The following is a 20,388-nucleotide window of genomic DNA, read 5'->3' on the forward strand; positions in this document are numbered from 1 at the left end:
GGAACTCGAAGCAGCGGTCCTCCTGCGAAGACGAGAAGGCTGCAGGCGACGGCGACCGTGGTGTCGTAGCTGTTCCACCACGGCGGCCCCAGGGGGTGCCCAGGGCCGCGGCCTTGACCGCCTCGGTGGCCACCAGGTCCGGCCATGGACTTTCTCGCGGGGCTGGCTACGTCGCAGGAAGAGCTAGGTGACGCTACGGCAGAGCTTGTGGCGGCTAGGGTTTGTTTGGAGGAGTGGATGAGGAAGAAGAAGGCGTGTCCTCTTTATATAGGCCGGAGGCAGGAGACGGCCGCGGAACGCGTGGCGTCACCATTAATTTTGTTGGCGAAGGTGGGCAGCGGTCCCTCGGCAGCCGAGGCATCGCCATTAACGTGGCGCAGACTGCCGAAGCGACGCAGCGGCGCCGCGCCAGTCGCTGGCGCGCCTGAGAAGACGCATCGACGCAGGGTCACTGCCAGGCAGGCCCGAGAAAACGTCTGCCAGACGCGAGCGGACACTTTTGGCGTCCGCGCAGCATCCGTAGAGACGCATCCGAGGCACATATTTAGACCAGGTTCGGCTCAAACACATTTCCGATCACGACGGACGAAAACGATCGCTCACCGCTTGAGATGTCCTCACGCTGATTATTATCGGACGGTTTGTACAGCGTCTGTGCATAGGAAAAGAGACCGGCACACGGCTCGACGAGACACGACACGACGGGTCTCGGCCCCGGGTCGTCCAAACTGTACCACCACCCACGACAGCGACACTCTCCGTGCCACGGCAGAGAAAAGAAGAAAGAAAAAATCGCCACGACCCGGCGCCTATTCTCTCGCTCGCGGGGCCGGGGGGTCGGTCGGTTCCGTTGGTAGCGTGGACTCGAAGTCGAAGCCTGCAATCACCAACCTCTCTCTTCCCCTCCGCTTCGCTTCGCCCCCCTTCCCAACTCCACACCGCCGTGCTACTGCCCCCCTTGCCTTGCCTTGCTCCCTCCCCGTCGGCCCTCGCTCCCGCACTACCTCGCTTCTCGCCACCTTCCCTCTCCTGGCCACTCCCGGCGCGCTCTCTCGCCCGCTCCCTTCTTCCGGTGACCGCGCCAGCCCGTAGCCGAGGGGCGGCGCCCGTCGCCTCGCCACCCGTCCGTCCGCGCGCGCGCATTGCGGCCGCGCTTCAACGATTCACAACCGCGTCGTGACACGCCCGGTCGGTGCTCGTGGCGGCGGCGGCGGCGCGCTTCTGAATCGCGCCGCTCGACGCGGCCGCGGCGGCGACTTGCCGCGGAATCCTGGGCGCGCCCCCCGGATTCCGTCCACGCGCCGGTGATCTGCGGCGCATTGCTCCGCAGAGTATCCATCCCGCGGGCGGTGAGTCCCCCTCTCTCTCCCTCTCTCTCCATCTTTTCCTTCTTTTTTGGCCGTCAAAGGGAACTGTCGGTGGGAGCCCGTGGTGGTGGTGGTGGCTGTCGCTAGATTCCCGGTGCCCATCTCGCGCTATTTTTTTGCTGCATATAAATGGATCTTTCTTGCTTTTTCGAATTTTTGCCGGAGTAACTTTTCGTCATCTCGTTAGTAACTGGCTTTCCTTTAATTAATCTACGTGCAGGGGTTACCAGTTCGAACTACTACTACTAGTACTTTTGTATCTTGTCTACGTACTTCATCCAAAAATCTGTAATTGAAACTACTAGCTGAATTTCCTGTCTACAAGGTGGAAAAATTTGACTTTTTTTTTTGCTGTGATCTCGCACTCGAACTCCCGCTTCTAGAAGCGAATCATTCGGTTAGACCAGCTGGTAGTTGTTAATTTCCGGATATGGGCTATTTAAATTCTAGTTCGTTCAGAACATGTCGACGGGATGTGGTAGTCTTGGTTGGTGCACGATGACGGGAAGGTGAGCACATGAGTTACAACCATAGTTTGTGAGATGCTACTTAGAATAACTACATGATTTGCCATGTGAGATCGATTCTGATATATGCGACTTACGATTCTAGGTTGAAAAAAATGGAAGCCTCGTTTTAATTTTTAATTCACTGCGCGCTTGAACTCAACTCCCCCCTTCTGGAAGCGAATAATTTGGTTTGACCATCTGAGAGCTGCTAACTTCTGCATATGGGCTGTCTAACTTCGAGTTCGTAATCATGTCATGGCAAGGGGATGTGCTAGTCTTGGTTGGTACAGCACTATCACACTAGTTTGTGAGGTGCGTACTCATAACTACACGAGGGCAGTTGTCATGCAAGACTAGTAATACGTGGTGGTAATCTTCTTGTTACTTTATCCATTTTTGCAGCATGGATGTGCCAAAACTTATCTACCTTTGTTATGTGGCTTTGATGCAATCAGCATCTCGTTGCGGGTGTTAAGTACCATCAATTCTTCCTTTTCAGGATAAAGTTCATTCTTCAAACTTAGCAGGACACACCAGCCTACCTCGGTGTGGTTATAAAGCATTCGTCGTACCTTTGGGAACATTTGTGTCACTTATAAGGCATTGATGAGCAGCAGATCATGGTGGTAGCTCAGCAGGAACTGACTTGGATGTTTAGTTCTGTATTGAACGTATGGTGATGTGATACCATAGGCTGAAAACATATTGAATGTGATCCTCGGACAAACCTGTCATTGTCAATTTTGAGTGATGAAGAAATGGCACGGTGGTTCTGTCATAGTATCTCTGTTCGTAATCTTGATGCTAAGATACTTGATACTGGATAGCCCGCTTGCAGAAAGATCTCTTCGGTATGTCTTGCAACAAAATAGCACAACACAGCTACACTGGCTAGATGTTCCGAATCCACCTGCGGTTCATAATCCGCAGAACTCCTCTCAAGTAATATCGACTGAACTGTTAGCTTCCAGCCTTTCCATCACGAGAAATCTATCTGATAAAGAAATGCAGTCACTGCGTTCTTGGAATCATCTGAGGGACCTAGTAAGCAATGCCCACATCCTACCAGATGGATTGGATGCAATTAAGGAAGCTGGAGTTGCATGGAGGACACTAAATGCAGCTCTGGAACATGATGCTTCAGCTGTTTCAGTCAATGACAGCACACAGTACAAGGACAAAGAGAAGCAATGCCCGTATTCTATTCGAAGAATGAATGCTACAAGTTCAGGTAACAGATTTGTCCTAAAAGTTCCCTGTGGGCTTATTCAGGGCTCTTCGATAACCATTATTGGTACTCCTGGTGGTCTTCTGGGTAACTTTAAGATAGACTTGACTGGAGTTGCAGTCCCCGGTGAACCAGACCCTCCAATTGTGCTTCATTACAATGTCCGTCTTTTTGGTGATAAACTTACAGAAGATCCTGTTATTGTCCAAAATACATGGACTATAGCTGATGATTGGGGTTCTGAAGACCGTTGTCCATCTTCTGGTTCGGATGCTAAGGACAATGCAAAAGGTACTCTATCTTCCTTCGGTGCAACATTCTTTCTTGGGGCATAATTGATATCCATGGCAGTGCATTGCATGTGAGTTATATCTTATAAATCTTGGTTCTACAGTCAACAATTTTTGTCCACCTTGTTGGAGTAGATTCACCATCATTTACAAGTGCCACTGTTATATACCACCATAAATATGCACCGTGTTGAGGTATTTTATCTGAAATGATCCACTTGCTTGAAAGATTAAATGCTTCTGGTATCACTGTACCTGCTTTCTTTGTTGCACACTCTTATTTATATACCTTAAGACAGGTCGCACATGATGGATTTTGGGTCTTTGTAAATAATATATGCTTCTCTTTTAATGCCAGGCTTGACGTATAGTTTTGTTTCTGCCCTTTTTCAGTGGATGATTTAGAAAAATGTAGTAGCATGGTGGGCAATGAACAGAAACAAATCCTGGCCTCAAAGTTAAATTCCAATTTTTCAAGAATGCACCCTACCAGGAAAAAGATTGGAGAACCTAAAAAATATTACCCATTCAAACAAGGATATCTTGCTATAGCAATTCTTCGCGTTGGAGCAGAGGGTATTCATATGACTGTAGACGGGAAACATGTCACTTCCTTTGCATTTCGAGAGGTAAGTCTTTATAAGAAATCTGTAGTGTTATAGAAGTTTGTGATATTCTCTATGTAAAATGATTTTGGTATACCTCACAAAAAAATGATTTTGGTATACCTCACAAAAAAAATGATTTTGGTAATTTTACAAAATATCTGTTGTGCCTTATGATGGTCTGTAGAAGTTATTGCTCCATACTCTTAACTATATAACCACGTTCTTATGTTTCCATTGCTGATCATCGCACACTGATTTTTACCAGGATTTGGAGCCTGGGTTTGTTGGTGAGGTAAGAATAGCAGGAGATATTAAATTGCTGTCTCTGATAGCAAGTGGCTTACCTACAACGGAGGACTTTGAGCATGTCACTGACTTGGCAATATTGAAGGCTCCACCTGTCCCTATGGATAAATTTGTCGATCTATTTATTGGGATATTCTCTACGGCAAATAATTTTAAACGAAGGATGGCGGTTCGCAGAACATGGATGCAATATGATGCTGTCCGATCAGGAAAAGTCGTAGTGCGGTTCTTTGTTGGCCTGGTAAGGATGGGGATACCATATTTAACAGTTTATTCTTACCATGTAGTAGTTGTAGCTATATATTTGTAATATGTGTGCAGTAGTCAGATAGCAGGTGCAGAGCTGGATATGAGTAGCACCATGCCACAAGGCATCATTCACGTCATTATGTCGTTCCTCGTAACAAACATGTTCGGTGCTCTCTGTGTGTGGGGTTGGGAGGGGGGTCATACTGTCATCCGCGTGCAGCTACCACATTATTGATTATTTTTCTTCAAGTGTTTGGTTGCATTTGTGTCCACTATTACTTGCTAACAAGTCATCACAAGAGAACTGTCTTTCTTTAACATTATGTCCAAACTCTTGTTGTGTTCTTTTGTATACAAGTTTGTATTACAGCTCTCCATTTTATAGTCAATACTCATGTGTCTCCCCTTTCCTGCCTTTGTTAAAAGCACAAAAATGAGGTGGTGAATGAGGAGCTCTGGAATGAAGCGCGAACATATGGAGATATTCAATTGATGCCGTTTGTTGATTATTACAGCTTGATTCTTTGGAAGACCATCGCCATTTGCATATATGGGGTATGTATCGGCTTTGTCCGGAGTTTTTATTTAACATTGTGGACTTTTTCCTGCATTCTGCATTTTCTGACATCACTATTCTCGTGCAGACAAATGTGCTTTCAGCCAAGTATGTGATGAAAACAGATGATGATGCTTTTGTTCGTGTAGATGAGATACTTTCCTCCCTACATCAAGTAAATATCAGCCATGGACTGCTGTATGGCCGTGTCAATTCTGATTCCCAGCCCCATCGAGATCCGTATAGCAAGTGGTACATTACTTCAGAGGTAACATGTTTTATCCTCTCTGTTTTATCTTAAACAAGTGGGAAAACATTGTTTTGGCACAGGGTAACTCTCTGTATTCTTGTGATGGAAACTTGTCTTTAGTATCATTTTCATTTGTCATGTAATAGATGCTTAAGAAAATGCTTTTTCTGCTATCTATTCTCAATCATCTGATGTCCTATTTCTTTATGCAGGAATGGCCCGAGGAGAGCTATCCCCCATGGGCACATGGCCCAGGATACATTGTATCTCAGGATATAGCAAAAGAAGTTTACAGGAAACACAAGAGAGGGGAGCTTAAGGTACATGCACTTCTAAAGTTTGTGAAAGAAGACTTGTTTCCAGTTGCTTCAATCAGAAAAGATACTGAAGGCAGCTTAGAATAAAAGTACCATGAGGTTTCCAGATGGGGGCTGGATATTAACTGTGATTTTTTACTTGCAGATGTTCAAGCTGGAGGATGTGGCAATGGGAATATGGATTAATGAGATGAAGAAGGAAGGTTTGGACGTCAAGTACGAGAACGATGGAAGGATCTTGGTGGTAGGCTGTGAGGATGGGTATGTAGTTGCCCACTACCAGGAGCCAAGGCAGATGATGTGCCTCTGGGATAAAATCCAGAAAGGAAAGCGAGGAATCTGTTGCAATGAGTATCAGTAAACAGTCTTCTGTATTCTGAAGGCGGTTGTCTGCTGACACCTATGAGGCCATGACATATGTGTGAGACTATCCTTCCATGGAAGAGGAGTCAGAGAGCTTCTCGCAAATTGCTTCTGATCGCAGAACTGATAGGCGACAATTTTTGTGGATACCTACCTATTTCTGGAGTACCTTTAAGGCTAACTACCACATATTTTTTTGTAGATGTAGAAGGCCTCTTCTGTTTTGGCCATAGATAGGAAGGTGTGGCTTCTTGTAACATATCTTACTAGTATGTAGGTTGACATTCTCAGGATAGACGGAGAGCCAGCGTTCTATTCTTTTCCGGTGGATGCATTTTGCATCTGATGTAAATCTTTTTGAGAACCTGAATTTTGCATGCTAAAGAATGCCACTATTTTAAAGATCTTCATTTTTTTTGGCCATATTGTTGTGGATGCGCTGCTGCAAACTCATGGGGAACAGGCTGGGAAACTGAAGTTCAGTAGGGAGTCGTTGGGGATCTCAAACTGAAGTGCAACCATAGCAAATTGTAACAAATGTCTCTCCGGAGTCCGGACACACTAATATAGCAATATTGTCTTCAACAAAGGTTACAATATTCGGAGGCTAATATCTCCATATTCCTAATGGGACTTTATTATTGAATTTATTATGAAATTCTAGAGTTCCAGAGGAACCTTAAATTATCCATATTACATCTTGCTGAGAGGTTACATTGGTCCTTGTTCACTGGTAGGAAGAAAACTTCTCTGCCCCCTCCCTCGGAGCTGCGATTGGAACCATCATCTGCTTCTCACTCCACACCATCTGCTGGCTTGCTTTCTTCTTGCAAGGCGACTCGAATGAGGAGTTCACGCCCATAGGGAAGGATGTGTTCAATGAAGTTTGCATGCCGAAGCTCGGGTTATGGTAGTCAGCATCAGCAAAGGCGGATGCTCGCTGAACACTGGAGCAGTTCTTCATCTTCCACTGGTGGGCATCATCGAGCCCTACATCGTTGATGCTATACCGTTGTTTTCGCAGCCCTTTGCCCTCTAGTTTCTTGAAATACTTTTGTGCATGACTTGAAATCTGGACCGGCGTCCTGGTGGTGACAAAGTACTTGGATATGTTCTTCCATTTGCCACGTCCGTAGGCAGACAACCCGCAGAGAAAGAGCCTACAATAACATGGTCCGAGATGAAAACATTAGATTAACTGTTGAATGCAAGATCTATAGGCTAGTTATTTCTTCAGTCCAGCCAACTAGTATGTTGGAGACGTAATTTCCAGATATATGCAAGCAAAGAAAGATCCCCCTCCCTCAATTCTTTTTTGGAAAGTAGTAAATGAAATTGGTGGGTAACTAAAAAAATATAGAAGATACATATTAGTTTTAGCAAACATTCTAATCATTTCAACGTCACATGTTTATTTTCTCTAATTGTTTATTTAGTATAACATATAATGGAAAATGATTGCACACGAGAGAACATTTCCAAATTACCATGGTCATGCTGATATTTGATGACCATACCATGATAATTATCGCAATCATAACCTTAATATTCTACTGTGAACAAATTAATCCTCAGTTTATTCTGTTTTAGTTGATAGGACTAGTGCTAATGGTATTACCTTTTTAGCTAGGTACAATAATTTAGCCGGCTGTTTTGCGAAAGATTATACCCTCCTATCAACTTAATAACATCACCTACAAACATGAAAATACATGAAGAAAAAGGATGAAACAACATTGACTATCAACCAAGATCATATACACCTATCGAGTTATTGTTCTCATAATGTGAACCGAGCTATCAAAAAAATTGGAAGTAGCATGACATTCAAAAGTAACCTCACATCGCATGAAAATCAATACCAACATAATGGTTAACTAGTGCACTTTATTTTAAAATGAACCTGGCATCTCCACGGAAATAACATAAAACAACCTAAATTTGGAATTTAGGAAAATTCTGAAAGGATGGTAAATAAGTAACCTATGTTCCTCTGTGTTCCAAAACCTTATGGAGTGTGGGGCATCCATTGGTTGATGGATGAACATCTTGTCCTCCAACACCCCCACCTTTTTCTTCTCCACCACCGGAACCTCTTCCATCTCCACAACTCTGATACCGTCAAATATTTTTCCACCAAACAATAAATCCACTCCGTTCATGGATGCCTCTTCTTGGATCCCAAAGTTTTCATTAATAAGGCCATCCACAGAGTGGATGATGTGATGTTCTTCGATGGCACCATCATACTCCTCCTCACTTTGCACCGTAAGCATCTCCACAAAAAGATCAACATACAAGTCTTTTACCTGTTGCATGGTCTTCAAAGGGAACAACGAGTGTAGCTCAACCAAAATGTCGTGCTTGTTGTTGTCATTCATGCCATTGTTGCTGCAGTTATTTCCGTCGAACCTAGCCATGATTGACCTTGCTTTCTCTATTTCAGAGGAGGTCCACTCTTGGTTGACTTCTGTTTGATTCATGGTGGTCTACAAGAGTTGGTTATAGTAAAACAATGAGAGTTATGAACTCAAAATAGGATTTGTATGGAGAGGTTGAGGAGTAGGGCGATATATTTATAGGCGGGACATATAGGATCTAAATTTCTCCTTCAACAATAATTAATTATATAATAACTGATCATATATCCGATATACGACAATAAATTCAAACACATCAATACTCTCAATTGCATATCTTGTAAACCATCAAACGTTAATCATGCTCCATTAATTTGTTTAATCTACCCCAGTTATCATTGATAACCCAATATGGGAATTGAACTTTCATCCATACAGATATATCATCAAATTGAACCAAGTGAACACATGTGCAATAAGTAAATATTATTCTTCAAAGAGCATGCCAAATATTGGGTTCATCTCCTTTGTGTTGATCGTCCGTGTGAAACAACATCCACCAATACACCATGTTTTTCTAGAGTACAATAACAATGTAGTAGTTGCCACCGGCCTTCTTTAGATCACAAAATAAACAAAAAAAAATCATGCATAAGCAAATTTTGACCCATCAATGGAGCTTTGGTGCAAAAATAATGGATCCATCATTTATATTAATAATATATGTTACTCAATTATATTACTGTCTACCATAAATGATGCATGGATTGTTGTCATCTTGAAGAATATCTAACTATTATCATATCTTTCCTGCCATTTGACTTTCTACACGACTTTGAAAAATTCCATCCATCGCCATAAAGCCTTCATCCTGTTTTCTCCCCCCTCCTCAAGGATGTTACTAAGTAACCATTAAAAGGAAATGTTTGCATCAATATTTTATGATAAAGATTGGATATGATATCTACACATTAATTTGAGGTGCTGCACAAATATTAACAAATCCATAAAGTTTATAGAGGTATGCTTGCATTAGTGCATGATGCAATAATGGGTCGTCATGATCTACCAAATATCAACCACTCAACTAGCCAAAAAATATTTTTCTTTCAAGATTAAAGATGGAGATATTCAACTACACAAAAAACAATAGATTTTATTTATTTGTAGAGAAAATAGATAATTTCTAAGATGTTCCTTCGAATTTCTACGGATTTGCTGATGTTGAAATAAAGAAAAGTTGTGAGGATCAAGGTTTATTTTATTGAGTTAGCCAAACATGACCTAGGAGAAGTTCAAGTGAAAACAATGCAGTGATCAAGATATAGTTCGTTCATGAAAATGTGCTATTAACTATTAGGCTGATGAACTAAGGTGTGAGGGACCAAGATCGTAAGGAAAGGCAAGGAATTCGATAAAAGAGTTCAATGTGGCTCACAAAAGACAAATATGTGGCATAAAGAACATCAAATTATTATCAATGTGATGTTAATGATGAAACTCATAGAAGCAAAGATTGAGCTCATGATGAGCCATTCGTGTTCTAGTCCTGAAGCTAGGATGTGTGAAGTGAACAATTCATTATAGATTTCATGAGATCATGTTGAGTGAATAATATCAGCTAGAACCTCTTTGTGCCCTACGGCATGGTGGTTAGACATGTTGTTTGATAACATGGTCATAGTGCATGCTGGTAAATAAGCGTGATAAGTTAAATGTGTAGCAAGTAACACACTAAGAACATAACCAGGTGTAAGAAAAAACTAAAGATAAACAACAAGAGTACATGGAGGAGGATCATAGTCATACTACTATTGGTGTGCATGAACAATTTTCGGTAATTATCATGAACAATGCTTGGTAATCTGAAGGAAATATGCCTTAGATGCAATAATAAATGTTATTACATGTTTCCATGTTTATTATTAATTTTATTTCTTTATGTTATAATTGTTTTGTTTCTTGAATGTGATATTTTAAGGAAAAATCATAAACACGTGTAAAGATATAAACACCAAGTTATTCCTTGTCACGCCTCTAGGACTAGCTCATGTGTTTTGTGATGATAACATTTTCCTGATCATGGGCATTGTTAAAGTAAAAGGATGGTAACAAAAATTAGAGTAGATTGTTAGAATAACGACGATATTGAACCAACCCAATTCCATAATATACTACGAGGTAGTATTGTCACGCATTGTTAGTATTATCATCATCTTGTTTTATTATACTCAAATCCTTAGACCATGAGAATATAGTGTCCTCATACCGGAAGGTTTGCTTTTGTTTTCACCAAAAGTTGCTCGTAACAATGTGGTCATAACGGTGATGATTGGGTACACCGGAAAGTATGTTTGGATACTTGTATAGTTCAAGATTGAGATATTGCTCCCCCGGGTGATGGAGAGACACTCTAGGACCTCCCGACATTATCGTCTGGCCAGACACATTGTGATCATGATCACAAGGACATCGAAGTATAATGAGTGACGATAATGAAACATGAACGAGGATATCGAGTATAGTGATCAATGTGCTGATCATGAGGATACCGAAGCCTCACCCCGGGTGAACGTCCCTATCATGCCGAGACCCACGGGTCCAGGTACATGTCCCATACTTGGACGAGACGGTTGTACTTCCGGGCGTCATGGCCGGGTCATGCTGATATGGTGTTGGCGTCATGGGCATGGGGAAGTTCTTTTTCTATACCTGATTGTGTGGGGCACAGCCGGAGAGGGCAGACTGGACCTTTCCGGTCTTGTAGACATGACTTTATGACAACCAAGCTGTCACGTGGCCTTCTTTCTTCGCTCTTCTTCCGTTTCTACCCCTCTTCGTCCTGGGGTGGTGAATAAGAACCCATCGTCCTCCCTCTGGTTTCTGAGAAGCCGGTGACGAGCATGTGGTTATGTATTCTCACCTAATCTTGGCGTAACTCGGGATACCCCATAGGTAGGTTCCCCGTCGGTATCCCCTGAGCTTCTAAATGCCGGAAGCCGGCGTGCGGGTGTGTGCCATGTTCTTCGGATGATTCCTATTTCTTTCATCAAACAAAGAGGTTAACTGACTGGTTTGATGGGTGTCATGATAAAGGGAAACTCATGTAGTAATGTGGACTTGTCTAGTGTGCAGTGTGGTTCGCTCTCCCCTTACTATCGTCGGTCTTGCCTTTTCCGGAGTCTCGGTGTGTTATGAAGGCTATTTTTTTTCAACAGTTCACACACGTCTAGCGTGAGGTCAAGCGCCCCTTCCTTTAGAGTGCGGAGGAGAGGTGGACTACGGAGTCATCCCGCGCCTTCCGGATGATTTCCCTCCATTTTCGTATGAAGCACGCCTTGGTTTTGAGCGTTTCTGCCGACTCGTCGTAGCATTGGGCGTGGATCGGTAGCCGGGGACAAAACTGTGTGGGTCAAGTCTGAACATACTACTTGGTTTAGGATTTCACCCAGGAAGGTAGACGAGTGTCTAAGTGGGAGTGTGAGTGAACGACTATCAGAAGAGAACCTCATACCTAGCATCTACGTGCTTAGCAGATGCTATGTTCCTTTCTGGTTTTGTCGGGCGAACATCACCTACTGCCATGCCCAGCGGAAGTTTGTCAGATTGCATGCAAAATTTTATTTTTCTCTATGCAAGAAAATACGTCAAATGTCTAATACCGGATGTCTTCAAGCGAGGGGGAGTGTGGATGGTTTCACGTGACATTTCTAGTTACCCGTGCCAGTGATATTTACCTGTTCTTCCATCGGCTTCTCATGCGTATCGGTCCGGTCCCTCGGAACCCGACATCGTTTATGCTCTATTAAAAGAGGTTATTAGCATTGCTAGTACTATTTTAGAGCATGTTGTGGGGGGTTTTATTTTAATTATTGGGCGATCATCTAATTGTAGCAATTATGTGGTTTTACGTACTACTCCTTTAGATCGTAGTTTTTTGTTTTTGACAACTTTACCATAGGGAAAACCCCTACTACGTGATTTTATATATTACTAGCACATTTGCCCGTGCGATGCTACGGGTTGAATTTTTCATTTTAATTTTTTTTTATAGTCTACGGAGAAATTCGCTACGGGGGATGAGTTATTTGTTGATGCCGGCAGCACACCGTGGTGAGAGTCGGTGATCTAACATGCCGATGCAACACAAAGAGGGTGTTGTGAGGCGCTGATCGGACACACTGATTTATAGTGACGACATGACAAAGCCACTCGCACTCTATCCGCATTATATAAGAGCATTTCCAATAACATTGCAATATTTTGCTAGAATTGCTGAAAACTGAAAATATAGCAATTTGCCTAAAAAATGGTGCTCCAACAACATTTATATAAGTGGTCCCTCCACAAGATTATAGCAAGCTGGCTATACTTACCTCTCTCCACTTTGTAAATTTAAGAAGTGTAGAGGTACTTTGTATAACCGGTGAAGCACGAGAAAAGCAGCTACTAAGCCGAAGGTTTCCGCTCGTGTCCCACCGCCCTTGTCGACGCTGTCTCCGGCCATCACCGCACAGCCGCCGCCATCTCACCTCCGCCGCCACCTCCCGCGCCTTATCGAACCTTCCGCCGCTCAACCGTCTCCTCCCAAGGCTACATCGGAGCCCACATACTCGAGCATGTGACGCGCCGCCTGGGTCGATTTCGGCCGAATTAACCGTCTCTGGCGCTGTATCTATCGATTCGGGCCGGATTCCGGCTGGATTGGCCCTTCCTGTGGCTGTCGGGGGTCTCCCTTCTCGTCACCTCTTGTGCCAAAAATATTTAATACAGTCAAACAAAATCTCTCGTTGGACGATTGTCATTTGAGTTTATTAGCAACAGACTACTAAACGAGTCTGGATCAATCTATTTTTTTTCATGAACGGTCTGTATCTAGCACACACACAAAAAAGGAAAATGGATCTAAATCTAGGGGAAAAAAAGGAAAAGGGATGGATCTAAATCTAGGGGAAAAAAGGAAAAGGGATAATCCACGGAAACAAATCACAGAAGAAGCAAATCACCAAGGAAATAGCTCGCGGGAGTTTGGAGACCGGAAGCAAATGAAAGTTCTGGGATGCAGGGCGTTGCCATCGCGGTCGCCGTGCCAGGGACCCGGGCGCCTGCAGTGACGCGCACTCTGGCGCTAGCTAGAAGGCAGCAGGGTAGGGAGGTGTGTTTCAGTTTTGCAGCAGATCGAAGCAAGGCAGCTGCACGCGCGATTGCAGAAGGATGCGTGCTTGGAGTGGTGCCGTCGGGGTGGATTGGTGGATGGAGATAGATAGAAGAGGCGCGGGGAGCGAGATAAACGAGTGCATCACGCACGCGGCCAACAGCCTTTCGATCGAATTAGGAAGGCGCAAGTAGGCAGAGGAGATGCGGCCGTCGGCAGAGTGAGCGTGGCCACTTCAGATCGAATCAGGAAGGCGCAAGTGGGAATAGGAGATGCAGCCGGCGGCAGCGTGGCCAGATTGGGCGGTGGTGGAGTATTGCATGGAGGTGGACGGGGCGGATCTCAGCGCCGGGGAGCAGAAACGGGCGGAGCCGGGCGCTGGGAAAGGTGGACGACGAACCGTTTTTTTAACTCAAGCGGTGGCAATGTTTGTAATTTAGATCCAGAGTCAGGGGTATAAAAAAACGGACGACGGAAACCCTTTTTGCAGAAAAGGACTAAACACTGTACAAGCAAACTAAAAAAGAGATTACATCAGGGAGGGAAAAATGGAGCAAAAATAACATCAAATTTAAACAAAGATGCTAAGCAATCATTCAATGAGAAGTTGAACCCTAGCTGCTTTAACTCTGAATTGATGAAGCAAGAGGTCACTTTGAAAGCCAACTCTCCATCGTCCAAATGAAGTGGGTTGATGTAACGGCCCAGGTAAATAACCCTATTAGATTTGCTTGTTCTTTTTCTTTTATGCATCGTCATGTCGTCACGCATATTTTGGAACCCAAAATTACTTTTACTAAACCCTATCTTATTGCTAAAATTAACCTCTCTCTTTTTTATCCTAAATTAAAATATATATTATGCCTACCTTTCTGTTCTGAAATCTATTTGAAAAAGGTTTTAAAACAAAACAGAAAAATAATAAAAGGAAAACTGTTTTAATAAAAAAGGGAGAGAACCTCCCTCACCGGCTAGGCCAAAACCAGCCTAGCCGGGCCTGCTCCACGCGGCCCAGCTAGCCCAGCCGGAGCCTCTCTCCTGGAAACCCTAGATGCCCTTGGCATTTTCGCACTCCTACCTCCGCCGTCGGCCGTTTTCCGCAACCCCCATCCGTCTTTTTTTTGTCCTCCGGTCCCTCCACCACCCCCTCAGTCTCTCTCCCTAGCCCGACCAGAAACCGAGTGAGGCGCTTGCTCCTCCTAGCTAAAGCGCAGCGACGTGCGACCCCGACATCTGCTTCCCTCGCTAGCCGCCGTCGCTCGACGCCACCTCCTCCCTCTCTCGTCTCACGCGCGGCCGTGCCTGCACCTCGCCGACTGCCGCCATCACCTTCCCTCCTCGAGCCTATCCTGTCCGCGCGTCCGCCCAAACGCTCGCGACCAAGACCAGCTCCACCGGCGCCTCTCCATCGAGCCCGCCGCCTGTTCGCCGTCCTCATGCCAGGAGCCTCCCGTGGTCTCCTTCGTCCCCAGCACCTCCTCTCCTCTTCTTGGCGTCGACCACGAGCTCTCCTCCGCACACGCGCCCTCCTGGTCTCCTGGTCCTCGTCGTCTGCGTCTTCCGCCTCCTCGCCAAGTTTGGCTCCCAACACTATCAAGCTTGCCGCCACCGCGTGCTCCAGTTCGTCCCGTTTTGGTTGCCGTGTTGTTATTGCCCCGTGGCTGTGAGGTGCTCGTCAACGTGTTTGTGCATGTTCCAACAAGTGCAAGATGAGACATTGTCCGAATGTCTGTGCGACCAACACCGCTGCCACAGTACATGAAGCCATCCGAGAACACCAACAAGGTCGTCAAGATATTCCGAAGTTTTCCACGACAAGACAAGTTCCACCAAAGAGGAGACCATCGGTGCCATATCAAGTTCGACACCGAAAAATGAAGCCGGAACCTCAAGATCTCCCTCTTGGTTTTGAAGACCAACGCTTCATCTGCTTCCTCTTCAATCCGGCAAATAGCCGTTGTTCCGATACCGTGAGACCCAAACCCTAACCAAAACTATTTTATAAATGTGTTATCTATATCTTGTATGCATCAAATCATCATGCTTGCATTGCATATGTGGTAGTTCGGGTTAATAGCGATTCACCTAATAATTAAATATGGAATTGTGCGGGATTGTTTACCTTATACCGGTTCCATTTAATTTTGCGTAGCTCACCCATGCCATGTTATGCCATGCTAATCAACATTTAACTTTGTCGGTAGAAAAGCAACTCCAACCCTAATTTGCTTGTCCAGGATTCTGATTCCGCTTAATTTCGATAACTTGCATTGCATTATCATTGCCGTGCATGCATAGCATATCTTGATCATGCTCTCCGTAGAAGTCATACTTGCATCCGTTGTGCATTCCAGCATTTTCTTCTTCTCGGATAGGATCATGAAGTGAGGATGTGAGATACCACAAGTCCTTCTGCATCTCTTCACATGCGAGTCCTCTCTCTTCACCTATTTTACATTTTGTTATCCGTTTTACTGCTATCTATATGTTGCGCTTCTTTATCGAGTCACTTGTCCCGTTCCACTTGTTATCTCAATAAACATATATGTATCATTCCGTACCTATAGCTGTTGTTTGTTGTTTGAGCCTTGCAAGTCAAGCTGCGTGTGTAGAGTTCTCTCGATATGTTATCGGGATATGTTTGGGTTGTTGGAAACTTATCACATGCTATATCAGTTGTTGGAGATACTCATGCCTTACTTTAATGTTAACAACTAAAATTGCTAAGCAATGGCATCTATGAGCACCTTTGCTAAAGCATCAGATCTTTGTCTCACTAATGTCCCATAGAACCCGAGTTCTTGTTATCCATTCCGAGATTGAACGATCTACCTGTGCGTGGGGATTATTATCGGGACCCCCCTCACCCATTAGCTTTTCTCAAGTCTGCTGAAAAAGGGGCCACAACCTTGGTTTTATTTTCCTATCCCATGTATGACATGCTTTACTTACTATTGCCTTTGGGTGTTTACTTCATGTTGCCTTTGGGTGTTTATATTTCATACTGTATCTTTGCGGGACGTTTAGCGAAGTGTGTTGTTCGCACGCCTAGCCGCCGGCGCAAACCCTGGGTCCATATCGGAGTACAGCCGAACTTCGTCACGGGTAGCTTTGTGCGGTGGTCCCCCTAGACTTTCTTGTTGAACTGGGAACGACCTGGTTGTGAGACCCCTCCTTTATAAAGTGCGTTCGAGCATGTGTATGGTTACATTTGGGCAACCCCTGCAGGGTGTACATCTTTTCGAAAAGTCGTGTCCGCGGTTATGTATGACTTGGAGCTGTTTAACTCGATCATTGAAAAACTTACACCTTTATGTTGTTGTTAATAACTTGCATAATAATATAGCATTACTACAACCAACATCTAATAAAACTTATCCACTGTTGAGTGCCTTTTACATTGCTTCCTAGCTTTGTTGAAGGGGATATGTGTAATCATCTCGGTTATATTTGTGTAGTATTTAGCTGTTACCTTATGCACTCTCTTAGGTTCTCTGATTAGACGTATGGTGTAGCGTGTCTCCATCGGTTTTAGCTTTGCTGCCGCTAAACTCACTGTATAGCCGGGCAAATATATAGCACACCGGCAAGCACAACCATTTCTAGTATCCCTTGGTACGTGCCTTGGTACTTACTCTCCGCTTTCTCCCTCTTTTGTCTTCTCCCCCTTTTGTCGGCAACCATTGGCCCGACTTTCACAGGTTATGAGATGACGACGTTAGCAAGGTTACCCTTCCGGCTTGGCCTGGGTAAGTTTATGGACGCCACTGGTTATCTTCAGAACTCCTAGTCCCATTTGTATCTTGTCCGTACTCGGACGTATTCGATTTTTGTATGGTTCGGATCTTCTATATTTGTATATTTGACTCGTTAGACTCGTTGTTGTAATATAATTTCTTTTGTGGGTTCCATGGTGAACTTGTTGTAATGTGTCTGTTTGTGGTAATTCCTCTTACATCATGTGTGTGATTCGTCGCGCACATCGTGTAGGAGAACGTCTCAGAATCGATATCATGCGAATTTCGGTGGGATCGCTGGAACCCTCACGGTACCGATTTTGGGGCATCATAGTTGATCATGAAAAATCATGTCATTCCGAACCTTCCAGATTCCAGGTTGCACAAGCCACCACCTCCATAAAGCAAGGTCTAACAAAAAGTTGTTTTGCTTGCATAATACGCTGGGTAATTGGAAGAGTCACATCCCAATAAACCCCAATTGCATCCCAACATTGTTTGGCTAAAGGGCACTCAAAAAAATATATGATCCCTAGTTTCAAGCTGGTTCAACGTGCACATAACCCATAAGGACCTGAATTTAGCTGCCATTGTTTTCTGATCATCAAGTCTCTCGTATTCAAACGATCATGAACTAGCAGCCAAGAAAAAACTTTAAGTTTAGATAGCATTTTAGATTTCCAAACCGCAGATAAAGCCACAACTGTCTGGATTGTCCGAATAGGAAGTTATAAAACTTGGAGGACTTACGGTTTGAACCACCCCAGGAGAAAATTCTCTGGTCGCCAGTGGTATAGTATCAACCGGAGCATCCAAGAGAAGCGGATAAACAAGTTGTCACTAGTAGAAAAAGAGGCTTCCGTCCAGCCTCATTAGTCGCCAAAATATAGGAACCGCGACTAATGGGGTCTTTAGTCGCGGTTCGGGAGGCGACCCGCGACCAAAGGTCTGGGCCTAGCGCGCTCGGTGGCTAGCTGGTGGACGGGAGGGGCTTTAGTCGCGGTTGGCCAGGCCAACCGTGACTAAAGGTCCTCAGGCCTGGCCCGAAGGCCTTTAGTCGCGGTTGGCCAGGCCAACCGGGACTAAAGACCCATCCCTATAAAAGGCAGCTCAGCTCACTTCACTTAGCCATTTGGTGTCATTTCTCTTCACAATCTTCACAAGGGGTGGTGGGTTTGCTTTTGGTTCCTCTTATGCACACAAGGTGTTCGATGAAATGCCCGAGAGCATGAAACAAATATGATATGAAGTGTCCGAGCCACACTTGAGCTTTCTCATTTATTTTTTCTCCTCGATCGCGGTTAGCGACTTGAACCTTTCATGTGTCATTGATAAAAATATGCATGTGTGTAGTTCATTGTTTAATTTCTATTATTTGTAGCTAGTTAGTTTAACAAATGCATGATGGTTAATTATATATTTTATATTATAATAATGCAGATGAATCGGCAATGGATGTACGGTAACCGACTCTCCGGCGAGTTCATTATGGGTTTGAAAGATTTCCTCGTAGTGGCTAATGCGAACAAGCAGGGGGGTTTGTTATCTGTCCATGTGTTGGCTGTAAGAATCAGAAGGGTTACTCTTCCTCAAGAGACGTTCACCTGCACCTGCTTCGGCAGGGTTTCATGCCAAGCTATAATTGTTGGACCAAGCATGGAGAAAGAAGGGTTATAATGGAAGAAGATGAAGAAGGGGATGATTTCATCGATGACAACTATCTTGATCATTTCGGTGATACTTTCATGGAGGATGCTGAAGGTGGGGAAGGTTAAGGGGAAGGTGAAGGGGAAGGTGAAGGGAAAGGTGAAGAAGAGGCACGTGATGAGCTCGCTGATGATCTTGGTCGGACCATTGATGATGCACGGATAGGCTGCGAAACTGAAAAGGAGAGGAAGAATTTGGATCGCATGTTAGAGGATCACAAAAAGTCACTGTACCCCGGATGCGATAATGGTCTGAAAAAGCTGGGCTGCACACTGGATTTGCTGAAATGGAAGGCACGGGAAGGTCTATCTGACTCGGGATTTGAAAATTTGCTGAAAATGATGAAGAATATGTTTCCAAAGAATAACGAGTTGCCCGCTAGTACGTACGAAGCAAAGAAGGTTGTCTGCCCTCTAGGTTTAGAGGTTCTGAAGATACATGCATGCATTAACGACTGCATCCTCTACCGCGGTGAATACGAGAATTTGAATGAATGCCCGGTATGCACTGCATTGCGTTTTAAGATCAGAGACGATGACCCTGGTGACGATGTTGAGGGCGAGAAACCCAGGAAGAGGGTTCCCGCCAAGGTGATGTGGTATGCTCCTATAATACCACGGTTGAAACGTCTGTTCAGGAACAAAGAGCATGCCAAGTTGTTGCGATGGCACAAAGAGGACCGTAAGTCGGACGGGGAGTTGAGACACCCCGTAGATGGAACGCAATGGAGAAAGATCGACAGAGAGTTTAAACATTTTGCAGCTGACGCAAGGAACATAAGATTTGGTCTAAGTACAGATGGCATGAATCCTTTTGGCGAGCAGAGCTCTAGCCATAGCACCTGGCTCGTGACTCTATGCATCTACAACCTTCCTCCTTTGTTGTGCATGAAGCGGAAGTTCATTATGATGCCAGTGCTCATCCAAGGTCCGAAGCAACCCGGCAACGACATCGATGTGTACCTAAGGCCATTAGTTGATGAACTTTTACAGTTGTGGGGCAGACCTGGTGTACGTGTGTGGGATGAGCACAGAGAAGAGAAATTTGACCTACGAGCGTTGCTTTTCGTAACCATCAACGATTGGCCTACTCTTAGTAACCTATCGGGACAGACAAATAAGGGATACAATGCATGCACACACTGCTTACATGAGACTGAAAGTGTGTATTTGCCAAATTGTAAGAAGAACGTGTACCTGGGGCATCGTCGATTTCTTCACCGACATCATAACGTAAGAAAGAAAGGCAAGCATTTCAACGGCAAGGCAGATCACCGGCCGAAGCCTGCGGAACGTACTGGTGCGGAGGTATTTGATATGGTCAAGGATTTGAAAGTCATCTTTGGAAAGGGTCCTGGCGGACAATCAGTTCCGCAATACTACTTTG

General features: G+C 44.6%; 2 protein-coding genes across 4 annotated transcripts; one reads left to right on the forward strand and one right to left on the reverse strand.

Annotated features, from left to right (window-relative positions):
• The first annotated feature begins 826 nt into the window (after positions 1-826).
• Positions 827-6,466, forward strand: LOC127317560 (beta-1,3-galactosyltransferase GALT1). Of its 3 annotated transcripts, XM_051348121.2 has the most exons (9): positions 829-1,349; positions 2,376-3,107; positions 3,225-3,395; positions 3,788-4,023; positions 4,268-4,549; positions 4,984-5,112; positions 5,202-5,381; positions 5,576-5,683; positions 5,826-6,466. In XM_051348121.2, exons 2-9 carry the CDS (start codon positions 2,627-2,629, stop codon positions 6,039-6,041), a joined length of 1,803 nt encoding a protein of 600 aa, XP_051204081.1. In that variant the 5' UTR covers positions 829-1,349; positions 2,376-2,626; the 3' UTR covers positions 6,042-6,466. The 3 variants fall into 3 exon arrangements, with proteins under 3 accessions (XP_051204079.1, XP_051204081.1, XP_051204080.1); XM_051348119.2 differs by having other exon boundaries at positions 827-1,349; positions 2,376-3,395; XM_051348120.1 differs by lacking the exon at positions 829-1,349 and adding an exon at positions 2,018-2,245 and having other exon boundaries at positions 2,376-3,395.
• A 304-nt stretch (positions 6,467-6,770) lies between these two features.
• Positions 6,771-8,526, reverse strand: LOC127316052 (uncharacterized). The gene is made up of 2 exons (XM_051346475.1): positions 8,027-8,526; positions 6,771-7,203 (listed from the first exon to the last, which is right to left on the reverse strand). Exons 1-2 carry the CDS (start codon positions 8,524-8,526, stop codon positions 6,771-6,773), a joined length of 933 nt encoding a protein of 310 aa, XP_051202435.1.
• Positions 8,527-20,388: the final 11,862 nt, after the last annotated feature.

Source organism: Lolium perenne, chromosome 7 (genome assembly GCF_019359855.2).
Source record: "Lolium perenne isolate Kyuss_39 chromosome 7, Kyuss_2.0, whole genome shotgun sequence".
Taxonomy (NCBI): Eukaryota; Viridiplantae; Streptophyta; class Magnoliopsida; order Poales; family Poaceae; genus Lolium; species Lolium perenne.